An 18979-nucleotide genomic window follows, 5' to 3' on the forward strand; every position below is an offset into this window, starting at 1 on the left:
CCTGGCCAACATCCAGTGAAATTGCAGAGCGCGAAATTCAAACGACAGTATTATAAATATTTAACTTTCATACAATCACAAGTGTAATGCTTCAAAATAAAACTTAACTTCTTGTTAATCCAGCCGCTGTGTCAGATTTCAAAAAGGCTTTACGGCGAAAGCAAACCATGCGATTATCTGAGGACAGCGCCCCGCGTACAAATACATGAAAAACATATTTGAACCAGGCAGGTGCAACACGAAAGTCAGAAATAGCGATATAAAAAATACCTTACCTTTGATGATCTTCTTCTGTTGGCTCTTCAAATGGTCCCAGTTACGTCACAAATGGTCCTTTTGTTCGATAATGTCCTTCTTTATATCCATAAGAACTCAGTTTAGCTGGCGCGCTTCAGTCAATAATCCAGATTCCCTCCGTCGAAATGCATACAAAATGAATCCCAAACGTTACTAATAAACTTTTCCAAACAAGTCAAACAACGTTTATAATCAAACCTTAGGTACCCTAATACGTAAATAAACTATCAAATTTTAGATGGAGAATCGTTATTGTCTTTACCGGAGAAAAATACCAAAGAACGCGCTCTCTTTCACGCGCTTGGAAACACTACAGCCAAAATGGGAGCCACCTAGAAAAACTACAATTTCTGGCTTATTTTTTTCCAAAAACAGCCTGAAACTCTTTCTAAAACTGTTGACATCTAGTGGAAGTCCTCGGGGTTTCGCCTGCCATATCAGTACTGTATACTCAGACAATTTTAACAGTTTTAGAAACTTCAGAGTGTTTTCTATCCAAATCTACCAATTATATGCATATCCTAGCTACTGGGCCTGATTAATTAACAGTCAGTTTACTTTGGGCACGCTTTTCATACGGACATCAAAATACTGCCCCCTACCCAAGAGAGGTTAAGCCATTTTGCCACAACTTTGGAAGTGTGCTTGGGATCATTGTCCATTTGGAAGAGCCATTTGCGACCAAGCTTTAACTTCCTGACTGATGTCTTGAGATGTTGCTTCAATATATCCAGGGAAATTTTCCTTGCTCATGATGCCATTTATTTTGTGAAGTGCACCAGTACTTCCTGCAGTAAAAGCACCCCCACAACATGATGCTGCCACCCTCGTGCTTCACGGTTGGGATGGTATTCTTTGGCTTGCAAGCCTCCCCCTTTTTCCCCCAGTTCTATTTTGTTTCATCAGACCAGAGGATATTTCTCCAAAAAGTACGATCTTTCTCCCCATGTGCAGTTACAAACCGTAGTCTGGCTTTTTTATGGCGGTTTTGGACCCGTGGCTACTTCCTTTCAGGTTATGTCAATATAGGACTCGTTTTACTGTGGATATCGATACTTTTGGCCATGTTTCTTCCAGCATCTTCAAGGTCCTTTGCTGTTCTGGGATTGATTTGCATTTTTCGCACCAATGTACATTCATCTCTAGGAGACAGAAAGCGTTTCCTTCCTGAGCGGTATGACCGCTGCGTGGTCCCATGGTGTTTATACGTGCATACTATTGTTTGTACAGATGAACGTGGTACCTTCAGACGTTTGGAAATTGCTCCCAAGGATGAACCAGACTTGTGGAGGTCTACAATTGTTTTTCTGAGGTCTTGGCTGATTTTTTAAATTTTTTTCTCCCATGATATCAAGCTACGAGGCACTGAGTTGAAGGTAGACCTTGAAATATATCCACAGGTACACCGGCAATGGGCTCAAATGATGTCAATTGGCCTATCAGAAGCTTCTGAAGCCATGACATCATTTTCTGGAATTTTCCAAGCTGTTTAAAGGCACAGTCAATTTAGTGTATGTAAACTTCTGACCCACTGGAATTGAGATTATGTGAAATAATCTCTGTAAAAAATTGCTGGAAAAATGACTTGTCATGCACAAAGTAGATGTCCTAACCGACTTGCCAAGACAATAATTTGTTAACAAGAAATTTGTGGAGTTGTTGAAAAACGAGTTTTAATGACTCCAACCTGAGTGCATGTAAACTTCTGACTTCAACTGTATATTTGTATGTGGACAGCTGCTCGTCGAACATCTAATTCCAAAATCATGGACGTTACTGTAGTTTTTTCCCCCCATTTGCTGTTTTTACACCCTACATTCTTCAGGGAAGGCTTTCCACTAGATGTTGGAACATTGCTGCTGGGGCTTGGCTTCCATTCACCCACGAGCATTAGTGAGGTCTGGCACTGATGTTGGGAGATGAGGCCAGGCTCGCAGTCGGCATTCCAATTAATCCCAAAGGTGTTTATGGGGTTGAGGTCAGGGCTCTGTGCAGGCCAGTCAAGTTCTTCCACACCAATCTCGACAAACCATTTCTGTATGGACCTCGCTTTGTGCACGGGGGAATTGTCATGCTGAAACAGGAAAGGGTATTCCCCAAACTGTTGCCACAAAGATGGAAGCACAGAATCAGCTAGAATGTCATTGTATGCTGTAGCGTTAAGATGTCCCTTCACTGGAACGAAGAGGTCTAGCCCTAGCCATGGAAAAACAGCCCCAGGCGATTATTTCTCCTCCACCAAACGTTACAGTTTGCACTGCATTTGAGCAGGTAGCATTCTCCTGCTATGCGCCAAACTCAGAATCGTCCATCGGACTGCCAGATGGTGAAGCATGCATGATTCATGATGGCTTTTGTGTGGCTGCTCAGCCACGGAAACCCTTTTCATGAAGCTCCCGACTGACTGTTCTTGTGCTGACGTTGCTTCCAGAGGCAGTTTGGAACACTGTAGTGAGTGTTGCAACCGACGACAGACGATTTTTACACCATACAAGCTTCAGCACTCTGTTCCCGTTTTGTCATCTTGTGTGGCCTACCACTTTGCGGCTGAGCGGTTGTTGCTCCTAGACGTTTCCACTTCACAGTAACAGCACTTTCAGTTGACGGGGCAACTCTAGCACGGCAGAAATTTGACAAACTGACTTGATGGAAAAGTGGCATCTTATGATGGTACCATGTTGAAAGTCACTAGCCCCTTCAGTAAGGCCATTCTGCTGTCAATGTTTGTCTATGGAGATTGCATGGCTGTGTGCTCGATTTGATACACCTGTTTGCAACGGGTGTGGTTGAAATATATACTTTTTTAATATATAGTGTATCTTGTACATAATACATCAAACATGTTGCTATATATAAACTCAGCAAAAAAGAAACGTCCTCTCACTGTCAACGGTTTGTTTTCAGCAAACTTAACATGTGTAAATATTTGTATGAACATAAGATTCAACAACTGAGACATAAACTGAACAAGTTCAGTTTGTCTAACGTGACTAACAGAAATAATGTGTCCCTGAACAAAGGGTGGGTGGGGGGGGGGGGGGGGTGTCAAAATCAAAAGTAACAGTTTGTTTCTGGTGTGGCCACCAGCTGCGTTAAGTACGGCAGTGTGTCTCCTCCTCATGGACTGCACCAGATTTGCCAGTTCTTGCTGTGAGATGTTACCCCACTCTTCCACCAAGGCACCTGCAAGTTCCCGTATATTTCTGGGGGGAATGGCCCTACCCCTCACCCTCCGATCCAACGGGTCCCAGACGTGCTCAACGGGATTGAGATCCGGGCTCTTTGCTGGCCATGGTAGAACGCTGACATTCCTGTCTTGCTGGAAATCACGCACAGAACGAGCAGTATAGCTGGTGGCATTGTCATGCTGGAGGGTCATGTCAGGTGTCAGGATGAGCCTGCAGGAAGGGTACCACATGAAGGAGGAGGATGTCTTCCCTATAACGCACAGCATTGAGATTGCCTGCAATGACAATAAGCTCAGTCCCATGATGCTGTGACACACCGCCCCAGACCATGATGGACCCTCCACCTTAAAATCTATCCAACTCCAGAGTACAGGTCTCGGTGTAAAGCTCATTCCTTTGACGATAAACGCGAATCCGACCATCAGCCCTGGTGAGACAAAACCTCAACTCATCAGTGAAGAGCACTTTTTGCCAGTCCTGTCTGGTCCAGCGACGGTGGGTTTGTGCCCATAGGCAAAGTTGTTGCCGGTGATGTCTGGTGTTGGACCTGCCTTACAACAGGCCTACAAGCCCTCAGTCCAGCCTCTTTCAGCCTATTGCGCACAGTCTGAGCACTGATGGAGGGATTGTGCATTCCTGGTGTAACTCGGGCAGTTGTTGTTGTACCTGTCCCCCAGTTATGATGTGCGGATGTACCGATCCTGTGCAGGTGTTACACGTGATCTGCTGCTGCGAGGACGATCAGCTATCCGTCCTGTCTCCCTGTAGCGCTGTCTTAGGTGTCTCACAGTACAGACATTGCAATTTTTCCCTGGCCACATCTGCAGTCCTCTTGCCTCCTTGCAGCATGCCTAAGGCACGTTCACACAGATGAGCAGGGACCCTGGGTATCTTTCTTTTGGTGTTTTTCAGAGTCAGTAGAAAGGCCTCTTTAGTGTCCTAAGTTTTCATAACTGTGACCTTAATTGCCTACCATCTGTAAGCTATTAGTGTCATGGAAACTGTGTTTACAGATCTTCATTGTAAAGAGGTTAAAGTTATGTGGAGTTTTATGAATTTTCTTTGAAAGACTGGGTCCTGAAAAAATAATGTTTATTTTTCTGCTGGGTTCATGTAGAGGTCCTGGGCTGGTGTGGGTACACGTCGTTTGCATTTCTGAGGCCGATTGGACGTACTGCTAAAATATCTAAAACAACGTTGGAAGTGGCTTATTGTAGAGAAATAAACGTTAAATTATCTGGCAACAGCTCTGGTGGACATTCCTGCATTCAGCATGCCAATTGCACGCTCCCTCAACACTTGAGACATCTGTGGCATTGTGTTGTTTGACAAAACTGCACATTTTAGTGGCCTTTTATTGTCCTCAGTACAAGGTGCAGAATTTGAGAGAAATAAGCTTTTTGTGCATATGGAAAATGTATGGAATCTTTCAGCTCATGAAACATGGGACCAACACTTTACGTGTTGCGTTTATATTTTTGTTCAGTGTATATCCTTTATAAAGACGACAGTAAATACAAAACTTGTTTATTTTGCCTTGGACACATATTTAAGTTGTACCTGTCTGTGGCAGTGGATAAGCAGTATGTAGAAGTGTTTGTACTAAACCACCACAAGGGGTGGCTGGTTGAAGGAATTTAACAAGCTCACAAATAAGTATTGAAATGCACTAACATGCTTTTCATAATGTCACCACTAGATGTCAGTATCAGCATTTGTCTTGAGTAGATTTACTACAGTGTTTACAACAAAGGTCATGTAAACAAACACTTTATGGCAACCATTCAACTCAGTGGAAAATCTGTCTCCCTCCAGCAGGTGGCGTTTTTTGTTTCACCCACCACGCAAGGAGTTTTTGTATGGAGGTCAATGAGTGTTGAATTTGGTCCAAAAAATGAATGGCTTATTTGCTACGTATGGTTGATTTGATCAAATATAAGTTTTGTTACGCTTAAGTTGTTACGAGTGTACTGATATAACTAGTGTACGTGACATCCCGGCAAAAAAAAATATATTGTTGTCTCGATGGCTATGCATATTATTGGCATGAGGCTAGTAGCATACCATCTCTCTCCATTGAATACAGGCGTTTGACGTCAACAACCCTCATCAAATATTCAAAAAATGGTAACAATAATGAGATGTATCCACCAATCCAAAGAAAGGATAGGTGGGAGCTAGCCCGCCCACCGTACCGCTTTGTGGACAGCGACACCCATTGTTAGGGCAGAGAGACAAATATCTTGTCAGTCTATCCATAACATAGTCTTTGGTTATAACAAGCAAAAGCTAGCTGGTCATTACGACAATTTTGTCTTACAGGAACCATATCTATTTTACACTGTTATTCAATACAAAAGGTATTGGCTATACATTTCAATTGCAAATGGAATGCGTTGATGGCAGAACATTTATGCAGGCAAATGCTTGCCGCACTGGTTTGTCACACATTCTGATTTAGCTAGTGCACATGGCCTGAAGGATAGATCTGCGCCAACTGTCTTGCTTTTTGATTATTTCATATTTCGGAAAACTAACAAAATAAGCCCCACTAGCTAAGGTATTAGGCCCAGACACTAACAGTTTTCACTTTGGCGCCTGTCCAGTTTTGGCACATAAGTAGCACCGATTGCTAACTAGCTAAGTTAACCTCCTTGCCGGCTAGCTAGCCAGCTAATGTTAACCAAGTGAGAATGTGATGAGGACAGGGCTGCTTGCTTGGTGATGTTTACTTTTGATTATTTACGTATTCTAATATGTTGGCTGTGGCAAGCTACTCACCATGCCTACGTTCTCTCACGTTGTGACCTCGGGCTGAATGATGTTCAATGAACAGCTCGTAGAGTGCCCTCTTCAGGCTACCATTGAAAATGTCAAAAATTGACCGTCATTTGTTTATTCTATGTATATAATATAGGCGCTTTATCTGTGGAATAAAGGCCGATACAAGTGTGTCTGTGAAAAGATCAACCGATTTTTATCGGTCGGGCTCGAAGTGATTTATTATTTGGTAACTGGAAGTCATAGAAACTCATGTTCTATGACTGACTGAGTGGAATTAAATTATACTTCCTGTCACTCAAACACAAATTACAATTCTACATCCTGTGGGATTGTGGCCAATTTTGAATTTCAATTAATGAGTTGAATGGTAGTGAATAAATAAAAAAATCTAAATTGACCCCAACCCTGCTCCAAACACTAGGGCTGTATTCCAGGATACACTCCTCTCTTCTGCACTCCTGGTATTTTTGCACACAGGCCTGTAGGGAAGGGGGAGCAAAGCAGAGGTACAGTTATGTGGGTGTCAGAGTTTTATGTGCAGGTCAGAATGACGTCGTTATTGGAAACTGAAACGATTGTGATTTTATGTGACCAACGAGCAGTCCTGCATGTGAGCTCTTGGTCTGCACGAGGGACAGTTCTGCATGTGAGCTCTCGGTCTGCACGAGGGACAGTTCTGCATGTGAGCTCTCGGTCTGCACGAGGGACAGTCCTGCATGTGAGCTCTTGGTCTGCACGAGGGACAGTTCTGCATGTGAGCTCTCGGTCTGCACGAGGGACAGTCCTGCATGTGAGCTCTTGGTCTGCACGAGGGACAGTTCTGCATGTGAGCTCTCGGTCTGCACGAGGGACAGTTCTGCATGACGAGGGACAGTTCTGCATGTGAGCTCTCGGTCTGCACGAGGGACAGTCCTGCATGTGAGCTCTTGGTCTGCACGAGGGACAGTTCTGCATGTGAGCTCTCGGTCTGCACGAGGGACAGTTCTGCATGTGAGCTCTTGGTCTGCACGAGGGACAGTCCTGCATGTGAGCTCTTGGTCTGCACGAGGGACAGTTCTGCATGTGAGCTCTCGGTCTGCACGAGGGACAGTCCTGCATGTGAGCTCTTGGTCTGCACGAGGGACAGTCCTGCATGTGAGCTCTTGGTCTGCACGAGGGACAGTTCTGCATGTGAGCTCTCGGTCTGCACGAGGGACAGTCCTGCATGTGAGCTCTTGGTCTGCACGAGGGACAGTTCTGCATGTGAGCTCTCGGTCTGCACGAGGGACAGTCCTGCATGTGAGCTCTTGGTCTGCACGAGGGACAGTTCTGCATGTGAGCTCTCGGTCTGCACGATGGACAGTTCTGCATGTGAGCTCTTGGTCTGCACGACGGACAGTCCTGCATGTGAGCTCTTGGTCTGCACGAGGGACAGTTCTGCATGTGAGCTCTCGGTCTGCACGAGGGACAGTCCTGCATGTGAGCTCTTGGTCTGCACGAGGGACAGTCCTGCATGTGAGCTCTTGGTCTGCACGAGGGACAGTTCTGCATATGAGCTCTCGGTCTGCACGAGGGACAGTCCTGCATGTGAGCTCTTGGTCTGCACGAGGGACAGTTCTGCTCTCGCCCTGGCTGCCGCTCCAACTGCAGTACAGACCTCTCTTCTCCCTCTCTCTCGCGGCCCCTGACCCCCTGACGCGTTTCCTGACCCAGGAAATAGAATTAACACCTCAGCCTGAGTCCTGGGTCCCATAGCCGCAGCCACAGCTGTTCCCAACCCAGGCCAGCCCGTCATCAGCCCCAGCACAGCAGACTTCAGCTCAAGAGGGAAGGGGAAGACTGACTTTATATGGAGCTTAGCTTATCCCACCACTAACTTTATCCCTTTGGGTGGCTGTGAGCTTATGTTACACAACCTGCCACTGAAACAAAATGAAATGCATCAATTATCAACCCCACACTCTGTATGAAGCCTAGGCCTGACCAGTTGCCCACCTGTTTCAAGCGTATATCGTAGTCCACAGACACTGAGACGTGATAGTCCAGCGTCCCATTGTGACATAGCTACGCGGCTCTGAGAACACCATCCGCGTGGGCTGAGGATACGAAGTCTGACCGTGCACCTCGCCATAATTCCCAGCAACGCGGTTCCGGTACGCGTCCTCTATTTATTTGAATGTGTTAACAGTTGGAGAAATTGCTTAAGCTGCACGGAGAATTCAAAAAGTATGAAGGCCAATGGTCCAGTATTCTAAAACACTGCTATGCGTACGCTACAAGTTTTGTTGAGGGCCTCGTTACACCTACCTGCTAGACTGGTCATGAAGTAGTCAGGAATGTTTTAGTCATATCTGTAGTACAAGTGATACTTTTGAGGAACAATTCAGTGTGCCTTCCCCTTTTATAACGTATTTCGTAGGCAGACACCGAACACGGGTGAATCCTGCAAGTTGCTATGCAACCTCTCATCTATCCAAAAAGGTTTTATTTTCCTGAGAAAGCAGCATATCAGGTCAAGACGATCCATTCCTTTAGGTCTCCAGAGGGGACACACCGACAGGCCAAGCTGACAGACTTCCCTGTCATAGATAATGCAAAGTAGTCCCCCCCCCCCCCGCTTTGCAACTAAAGTGGTATGACCCAACTCTCCGAAGGCCTCTAGCGAAATATAAATGTACTCTATATGAAACGTATTACCCACCACGGGTGTTTTTAAATATAGAGGCTTTTCTATGTCAAAAGGACCGTAAATTAAGGAAGGGGGAGATGGAGGAGAGAAGTGTATTATCTGTTTATTTATTTTATTCCAGCCATATTTCAGAAGTAATGGATCTTAATATTCTCTGGTTGTCTGGACTCTGGTCTGAGTGCTCTGTCTGTTTTCATCATTAGTGTGCTGGCTCAGATTTATGTACACACACACATAGGCCTACACACATGTACACACGTACACATACTAGTTGGTTCCTGCATTTAAGCGCCCCATGTGTTTGCGTTTTAGTCACACATAGCTGATCTCTTGGGGCCACTTTGAAGCAGAGTAGATCATAAAACAGAAAAATGTTGTTTTTCACATAATCCTCCCCCTATGTACCCTAGACCCCAGCAACCTCCTCCTAACCACATCCCACCTCAGTCCCCGTTCTGCGACGTGAAGGGCCGCTGTTCTGCTCAGAGATTTGTCTTGAGCTGCTCCCCTCACGTTCTTTCACTGCAGATGTCCGACGAATACATTGCTGTGTATCTTCCCCTGTATGTTTACCACAATTTAGCCTCATTTTGGTCATGAACAATATCAGAAAACTTTTCCCTAAAAGTTTTGTAGCAAAGCCTCTCATGCTCCCATAGAAGATGATATTGGTTAAGACCAAAACTATGCCAGAGAGATAGGGTTATGAAAGTGCCACTGACCAGGTGTATGTGGTGATGGGTGACATAGCCAGGCAGTTTAGGGAATGGTGGGTTGACAGGATGAATGGTTACAAAGAAGAACTTGAAAGGCCTCTGAATATGAGCTGTATGTTCGTCCTTCCTTCCTTTCCTTCCATCCTTCCTTCCTTCCATCCTTCCTTCCTTCCTTGACTTCTCCATTAACCCATACTCTGTTCTCTCTCTCTTTCTCTCTCCACAGTACTTTGAGGTGCCCTTTGACTCCAACATGAACCGCACAAAGAACCGGCCCCTGGTCAGGGGACAGATAAGGTAAACTTACAATTGTTATCTCTATCCCAAATGGCACCCTATTCCCTATATAGTGTCCTTCTTTTGGCCAGAGTTCAATGGGCCATTGTCAAAAGGTAATGCACTACATATGGAATAGGGTGCTATTTGGGAGATGTTTTTTTGTGTCTACTTCTGTTTCTGTCTCACAACAATTTTGCATAAAATATATTTTTCACAATCATTCGACCTTTATTTCACACGGATAAAATCCCTTGACTTTGATACCTTGCTGCCATCACCAAATACATTGCCACTTCCCTTATCATGCCGTCTCCATATTGAGTAGGTTATCTGATCAAGTGTATTACCAGTGGAGAAACTGGATCCTGCCACTTGGCGTAATAACAGCTCTGTGTTATTGCATGTCTCGTGATAACGAGGGGAGTTAGGGAGCACACCTTCAATTAGACAATAGTGCTGCAGAGCACAGCAACACCACCCATATCACAGATCCATTTACACTCTTTTCCCAATTAGTTATGGTGCCAAGCCTGGGACAGGCTACAGGCTGTCTATACAGAGTAGCAGAGTACAGCCAGGAGCCAGGAAGGTTGCTGCCAATATCAGATCAGAAATAGTATGCCTGCAGAACCAACCAGTCCTCCCCTTCCACACCTGCCAGGTGTAACCTGATACTATTTATTGGCAGGCTGGGAGGAGGGTGTAGGCTACCTGTACCTGCTCTCTTTCTCTCTCTTCTCTCTCCTCTTTTTCTCTCTCCTCTCTTTCTCTCTCCTCTCTTTCTCTCTCCTCTCTTTCTCTCTCCTCTCTTTCTCACTCACTCTCGCTCTAGCCAGCAAAATAAATACAACAATGTTTTTCTTTGTTTGGCATAAGACTGTAAAAACACCAGCAAATCAGCTCCAGTTGATTTTAATTTTAGAAATCTGTTTTGAAATATTCCCACTCATAATAGAGATATGTGATTGTATACAAATCGAAGCAAGTTTTGAAATGACTATGCTTTAGTCAAATATACATGTTTAGGCTTCTTGCAGTCAATCTGTAGTATAAAATGATTTGTAATTATGTTCCGGCCCCATGACCATCCATTAAAGAAGAAAAAGGTCCCGGGGCTGAATCTAGTTGATGATCCCTGGCATAGGGAACTCCAGGGTAAATGAGAAGACTCCTACCATAACAACTGTGAGATGCTGAAGCGCTGGTGTTGAACCCTGACCTGGCCCCATCTCCTCCTGTCCACAGTGGAATCCTCATGTGATGTGTTGTTTAAAGGGACACTCCTCTTGTTGAGTTGGAGATTTAGGATGTAAACTGTTCTCCAAACAGACCCAGGGTGCTGCCGCTGCCTGGCTTTGTCCGTACATCCTGGTGTTGACGTGACTGAGGACTGTGTGTGACACACACACAACCTGTGGCCCGATGTGGACCAGCTGGATGGCTACGGCAGCATCCCAAATGGCACCCCATTTCCTACGTAGGGAATATGACCATAGCCTACGTAGTGCACTATATAGGGAATGAGGTGCCATTTGTGACGCAGACAACACTTACAGTCCCTGTCAAGCAAGCCCTCAGTATCTCACATTCTCACCCTCCATCCTTTCTCTCTCTCTCCATCCTCTCTCTCTATCCTCTCTCTCTCTCGCTCCATCCTCGCTCCACCCTCTCCATGAGGCTCCCTGGACCCAGCTCAAGCCTAGATCACAAAGTATGTCCAATAAAGAAAAGTTGATTGAAAGTGATTTTTAGTCTAGTTTAATCTGGGTCTTCTAGAAGACCGTCCTTAGACAGCTAGATGTATAGCAGAGCATACTGGTGGATGTCTTTTTGATCATCTGTTTGGACAACTTTGCAGAGCTCTCCCTCTAATCTCTTGTTGAAATCTCAATGAGATGAACTCATTCTCTATTGTGGTGTGAGGTTGAAGACATTGAGGTTGCAGCATGTGGCGATTTTGGACCTTCGGTAAGATGGATGAGAGAGAGAGAGAGAGGACTCGGCTCACCACCGTCTCCTCTAGCACATCACACTCTTGTGTGGATCTCATTTCAATTGAACACTGAGCCATTCCTTCGTGTAGCCCTCATTGATCTAAATGGAGAAGCCATGACACTCTCTTCCAGACACTTTCTTCTTGCCAGCCTGCCACCAACCACCCTCTCATCACGCTGAAGACACCCCTTCAACCCCCCAACGTATGCTCTTGTCTAAGTCCTCATTCTCTCTTCATTCTCTCACTCGAGCTTGAAGAACTTTTAGAGCACGTGTCAAACTCATTCCACGGAGGGCCGAGTGTCTGTGGGTTTTCACTCCTCCCTTGTACTTGATTGAAGAGTTAAGGTCACTAATTAGTAAAGAACTTCCCTCACCTGGTTGTTGTTTTAGGTCTTAATTGAAAGGAAAACCAAAAACCTCCTAGACACTAAGCCCTCCCTGAAATGAGTTTAGTACCCCTATTTTAGACCTGGGTGAAGAACTTGTAAACCTGGGTGAAGAACTTGTAAACCTGGGTGAAGAACTTGTCTTAGCCACCAGTTGTGGAAGGTAAGTTCCCTCTTATAGCCAACCAGCCAGCTACATGGGCTAAGTGCTGACTACCCCCCCACCCCGGCTGACAGCGTTATGACTGGGACAGTGTCCAACTGTAAACTAAGGCCAGACAACCCCCTCCCCACAGGCCGGGAGACGCAGTCCTCAATTCGACCCCCACAGAGATTACCCAAACTCAGCGCGCACACACACACACACTTACACACACCACTGCCACATAAAACAGACATAACACACTAATCACATTAATACCCCATCTCCCAAAATAAAAGCCTGTTTTCGCTTCAGAAGGCCTGCTGCGTTTGTTCAAGATTTTAATCTCCAAATCTCCTCCCTCTAATTTACAGCATATTTACTTGAACCAGCCCTGGAGTCAGTCGCTAGCTAGCTGCTTTCAATAAAAGACAGCGGGAGGAGGAGGAGGAGGAGGTCTTCATCCGGTTAAAAGCGGGAGCCTCTGTGGTTAGGGCTGAGGATGGTTTGATCTCTGGGCGTGCGTAATGCGTACAGCCTCGTAGCCACATGCTCATTGTCTTGCAGGGCCACTTTTATCCCTGACAAACGCTGATCACATGAGCTCTCCTCTAAGCCCATGTTTTCAGACTGAGTGCCGGACCGCCACTAACTGTCTCCGAGTGTGTGGCCCGGCCGTGTGGCACTTGCTGTGTGTGTGTCTTTACATGGGACTATTGTCATCTTCTCCTATAATCTCCACAAGTCCACAAATCTCAATCAGAGCATGATAACAATTGTTGTTCTATTCTGTCTTTCTGTGTCTTTAAGCCAGGTGTTCAGTATTCTGTGTCTTTAAGCCAGGTGTTCAGTATTCTGTGTCTTTAAGCCAGGTGTTCGGTATTCTGTGTCTTTAAGCCAGGTGTTCAGTATTCTGTGTCTTTAAGCCAGGTGTTCAGTATTCTGTGTCTTTAAGCCAGGTGTTCAGTATTCTGTGTCTTTAAGCCAGGTGTTCAGTATTCTGTGTCTTTAAGCCAGGTGTTCAGTATTCTGTGTCTTTAAGCCAGGTGTTCAGTATTCTGTGTCTTTAAGCCAGGTGTTCAGTATTCTGTGTCTTTCAGGTGTTCAGTATTTTGAAGGAAGCTTAGCTCTCTATTGTATGCTGAATTTGTTGTTGGTGAAATAGTGTGGGGAAGTTATATTAAGAGATGTCTCTATCTCCCTCCTGATCTCTCCCTCCTTATCCTCTCTCCCTCTCCTTCCCTCCCTTTCTTCCTCCGTCGCACAGTCCACTCCATGCGGTGGGCTTTGCCCTAGTCTGTGGTGTCCCTGGTATCACTTTGTTGACCCTGGCTGTGAACCCTCTAACAGGGGCCTTGGGGGCCCTCAACATCTTCCTCTACACCTGCTGTTACACACCCCTGAAGAGGCTCAGCATCATCAACACCTGGGTGGGGGCGGTGGTGGGGGCCATTCCCCCCATCATGGGCTGGACGGCCGCTACAGGTGCTCTGGACCCAGGTACTGAACTGGAGGACACGCACCCACTGTACGCCTCTCTCTGCTGGGTCCTAGTGTCCTCTCCCACACACACAGTCATGATACTTGGTCCTATGGGTCTCCCTCACACACACACACACACACACACAGTAATGATACACCCCATCTTATGTTTCACGATGAAGCAGCCGGTGTATGACGAGCTGTTCAAACTGAATATGTTGGTAAATGGGGGATTGAGGAGAGAAAAGGATACACCATACTTGTTCTTCCAACATTGGGTCAAAGAGCAGCTGTGTTGTGTTAAAGTTCATATGTCCATATTAGACTCTGTGTAGACTCATGATAATACATTGGTGTTCATTCCTAAAGTTACATATGTTAAACTCTGATAAAGTGGTTCAAATCTGACACTTCAGAGCGATTTTATTATTTTCCAAACTAGATATCCAGCTAGTGGGAAATACACGGTTTATCACAGCCTAAATGAACCTACTGTGTGGTCACTCCCAGGAGACTTAGGAGCTAGGCTGTAGTGTAGACTAGAGGGAATTTCTGCATGTTGTATATCCATGTCTCCACTGAACTGCAGCTATTCTATAGGTTCAATTCTATTTCTACAGTTTGTCTTGTCATTCCAACACAATTAGTCTCTGCTTGACTCCGTGAGGCCTCTTTCACAACTGACATTCAACACAACAGAGTTTGTATGTATTTCACTGGGTTGACGAGGACCTCTGTGACCAGGCCTGACCCCCCCCCCTCCCCCCCATTACGACCAGCCTTTTATTTACATACTCCATAACCCAGAGTCCCACGTTGCTAACACACACACAGTATTGTGTGTGTTTATGTTCGGCTAGCTGTGTGTGTGCGCGTGCGTGCACATCTCTAGTGGATGAGGAAGGCAGAGCAGAGGGGGGTCTCCTCTCTCCTCTCCAGATTGTTTGGCAGACATGTTAAGTGTTCTGTTATGGCAACTGTGAACTGTGTTGCAGCTTGTCACCGGGGTCTCTCCGTAGGGTACACACACTAGTTTACACTCACCAAGCCAAGATCTTGGGACTTGCTCTCAACAAAATGTTAATCATGAATCTATGGGGCTTTTCACGTGGGAGTGAATGTGTTTTATTCCCATTGAACTTCCGCTGGGGGTTTTCTCTTCCCTTGGTGGCCCTCTTGATTCAATGACTGCTCTCATGCTATACAATGACATTCATGCCCTTTATGTAAGAAGGACCCCCTCAGTTTCGGCTATAAGTATGACTTGGACATTGGCATTTTAACCAGGTCAATTGGGGGTCATTTAAACGTTCAAAAAATAAAGTAATAAAATAATAGAACAGAAGTAAGTCTAAAGTGACAATAGTTACCATCATCTGTCCTGTTAACTACAGGCTGCACTATAGTCCTGTTTGATCACTGTATTTGGTGAGATCGGAGAGGTTTGCAGTAAAGGTGCCTTAAGGCCCTGTTTTCCTACGGGATTTAGGCTTCTTTTGTGTTTACAAAACGCAAGAACAGCGGAGTGAAACAAAAGGAAACCCTGTATGTAACGCTCGGGTGCCTCTGCAGCGCTGCCGAGTAAGTCTTTGTGCCTCGGCGGCCGGGGCGGGTCTCCTGTTTCTCTCTCTACTGCTTCTTGCTCTCTGGTGGAACGTTTACAACGCCACACCGTACACGTGGCCCCGGGCTGTTTGTTGCCCCCACACACACACAGGATGTGCAAGGCGAGCTGATGAATGGGTCTCTTTCTCTCTGTTTAACCACAGGTCTGAGAGGAACAGAACAGACAGAATGACTGGGGGTATTCCTCCTCTCTGACTCTAGTGTCTACAACATTCATGTTCTCGTTTTCAGTTACCCATTCACTCTCTCACCTCACAACATCTCCTGTATCGTCTACAGAGGCTGTGTCATAGGGGTCAGGGCAGTGAAATGTCCAGGAAGGATTAGTTGATTGAAAAAAGACGTAGATTCAGTCAAAAAGGAATCAGTCCCTCCAGGATACTGCGTTGGCAAAAAAACAAATGTGCAAAGTCAACAGTTTCCTGCATATTATGCAACGCACTATTTTACGTCAAATCATCCCAATTCTGTGGCATACAACAGACCCATCACCGCAGCAAAACAAGAGGGTAATATGGTTCAATCAAGCCACATGTCAATGAACTTCTTCCCTCAGTGCATTTTTGTGACAAATTGGACAGAATCATTGCATATTGCTGTCCAAAATGTCAGAATTGCTGCAGCAAAATCAAGCATTTTTGCCTACAAATCCCTGCGAGAGGGACTGGGAAATTCAACACCAAGAGATTTGTGAATTCTCTATCTAGTCATTGTCAATATCTTCTCTTCTCCCTCCCCCTCTCTAGGTGCTCTGCTGCTGGGTGGCTTCCTGTACTGCTGGCAGTTTCCCCACTTCAACGCTTTGAGCTGGAACCTGCGTGAGGACTACTCCCGGGGAGGCTACCGTATGATGTCCGTCACCCACCCGGGCATGTGTAAGAGGGTGGCCCTGCGCCACAGCCTGGGTCTGATCGGTCTCTCGGCCCTGGGCCCTGTGCTGGACGTCACCACCTGGACCTTTCCTCTAGTCTCCCTGCCCATCAACCTCTACATCAGTTATCTGGCCTTCCGCTTCTACCAGAAGGGAGACCGCAGCTCCGCCCGCAAGCTCTTCTTCTGCAGTCTGTGGCACCTGCCTATGTTGTTGCTGCTGGCGCTCACCTGTAAGAAGTCCCGGACCGACAAAGAGGGCGTGGCCAAGACCTCGAGCCTAGCCCCAGCACCCCTGCCCCTCGCCGTGCAGAACTAGGATAGCCCGTTAGACCCCACCACCACATCCAACCTCCAACACACTGGCCATTACTTCTCCACCCACCCTTCGTACAAATGGAGGTATTACCTTACCATGTCTTCCTCCCTCTGCCTCTGCACCCTGAGAGAGGGGAGTACTAGGGACTGTGTGTATGTATGTCTGTGGACTTGTGGTGGTCACCAACTGCACTCTCCATGCCCTCAAGACAAGGGGACGGGGTGGAAGCAACATGGCTGAAATGGTTGATCAATGCAAACCACACATTGTGAATTCCTGAAATAACTTCAGAGTGTAAGGAATCATTTCAGTGTGTGTGTATATATGTATTTATAATGGAAGGCTGCCCTCTAGTCCCTGTCCATGTTGTATATGACTGTTGTTAATAAGAACGTTGTACAGTGTAAATTGCTCCTATGGATTCGCAATTGGGCCCCAATCTTGAATAAAACCCATGCATTGTATCAACACAAGATGAAGTCAAGAAAGAATCGAGAGTGAACTGTGATGGACATGAAGACTTGTAAGATAAATGAGACAACAGTACATTGAGTTACGTCAATATTTGTTCCATTTTTTTAAAAATAATTGATTAAGGAAATACGTTTTAAAGAAACCTAGCCACTGCACTGAAATGCAATGATAAGTTATTACTTGCCTATATGTTACTTGACTGTAACGATTGCCTATGCCTCTTGGTTTTAGCTGTTCAGCAATCTCAGTGGAGGGTATTCTTCTGTCTGCAACACACTGCTTTAACTCTACACGGTTCACCTGCACCAAAACAAAAGAGAAAAGTTAACTTGTAAACCATTTTTGTAAGACACAAAAATCATTACAAATGTTCTCTTACAATAAATGTCTTATGATTTAACCAATTTGTTTGATTTACTTTTGAGTCAGTTGATTGTCTAATTTCATTATACTGTGTCAAAAGTGTGTTGTCATTGTTATCCATATTAAAGCAAATTTAGAGGGGGTTTCATTAGTGACACCAAGTCCTTCCCACAGGGGGCGTCATTCCTATCAGTGCAGATGATGTCATTGTGCTATCTGACATAAAAGGGATGAGTCTTACACATTTGTGTAGATATTCATCACCCACACACACACCACCACCACATGCCAGCTAGATAATTGTGTTGGCATGGGCATAAAAACTTCGGTAATGTCAAGATTCAGGTTAATCGTAGCCTCAGTAGATACATATGTCCTGTTAGTCACATGAATATCAATATCACCAACACCTATTTAGCAAAACTCAACCCACTGCTGCACCTGTCACTTAGTCCCAACACATGCTCCCCTTCCACTCTTTACCCTTAGCTTGTTTACGTTAAACATCACCCACCTCCATTAAACAATCCTGGTGTTCCAAATGGCACCCTATTCCCTATACAGTGCACTACTTTTGACCAGGACCCATTTAGGGAATGGTGTGCAATTTGGGACATATTCTCTTTACCTCCCCTTCCTTAGTTGAAGGGGGCTGTGTGATTTGTCCCAAGCATGCTGCAGAGGAACAGAACTGTAATATCCTCCGAAAGGGCTCAGAATGGATACAGTGTTCCATATCAGCACAGCTGTTACTGTATCGGCTGAAAAAACACCACCGCAACCTATGTGTGTCTGTGTGTTTCTCTGTGTCTCACTCTCTGTGTGTAGATGAAATGTCAGTTGCCAACCTTCTGAGGGCTCAGTCAGTGTGATTGCCTGCCTGTCACGTTTACAACATCCGCTCAGAGGAGGCTGTGAAAGCAGTGTGGTAGACTGGACCTCACTCGATTCCATCCACGGGGAGGCAAGGGGGTCTGCCTTGCCCCTGCGGCTCCCTCTCTTTCCCCTGCTGGGGTTTCCTCTCGCCCCTCGGTTCCTTCTGAATGGCACCCTATTCCTTAAATAGTGCACAACTGCTGACCAGTGCACTATGTAGGGAATATGGTACCATTTTGGACGTAGACACAGACCTCTACTTCGCTCTCCCTTCCTATCTCAGATGCTGTACAAACTTCATAGGCATTTAATACAGCTCTCACCTGTTGCCTCTATGACAAGTGTATAGCGACTATGACTCGTATTACCAGGCCTCCACTCTGAGATTTCTACAGTCCTGGAGCTCCCTTCGCTGATGGACCTTGTCAAACAGAAGCCTTGATTCCTCACCTGCTGTCTTGTTAACAGGTAAATGATATCATCCTATGAAGATGGCAATTGTTCCATCTTT

The 18979-nt window shown here is 45.7% G+C and overlaps 1 protein-coding gene across 2 annotated transcripts in view; it reads left to right on the forward strand.

Annotated features, from left to right (window-relative positions):
• Nucleotides 1–17629, forward strand: part of cox10 (cytochrome c oxidase assembly factor heme A:farnesyltransferase COX10) — a 77231-nt gene extending 59602 nt beyond the window's left edge. For both annotated transcript variants that reach the window (XM_021576252.3, XM_090212043.1), the window contains 3 exons: nucleotides 9880–9950; nucleotides 13726–13958; nucleotides 16313–17629. In XM_021576252.3, the coding sequence (XP_021431927.3) occupies nucleotides 9880–9950; nucleotides 13726–13958; nucleotides 16313–16755 (747 nt within the window). In that variant the 3' untranslated portion in view covers nucleotides 16756–17629. The remainder of the gene's footprint in view (nucleotides 1–9879; nucleotides 9951–13725; nucleotides 13959–16312) is intronic.
• Nucleotides 17630–18979: the final 1350 nt, after the last annotated feature.

The sequence above is a fragment of the Oncorhynchus mykiss genome, chromosome 20 (assembly GCF_057628025.1).
Source record: "Oncorhynchus mykiss isolate SJ-2025 chromosome 20, ASM5762802v1, whole genome shotgun sequence".
Classification (NCBI taxonomy): domain Eukaryota; kingdom Metazoa; phylum Chordata; class Actinopteri; order Salmoniformes; family Salmonidae; genus Oncorhynchus; species Oncorhynchus mykiss.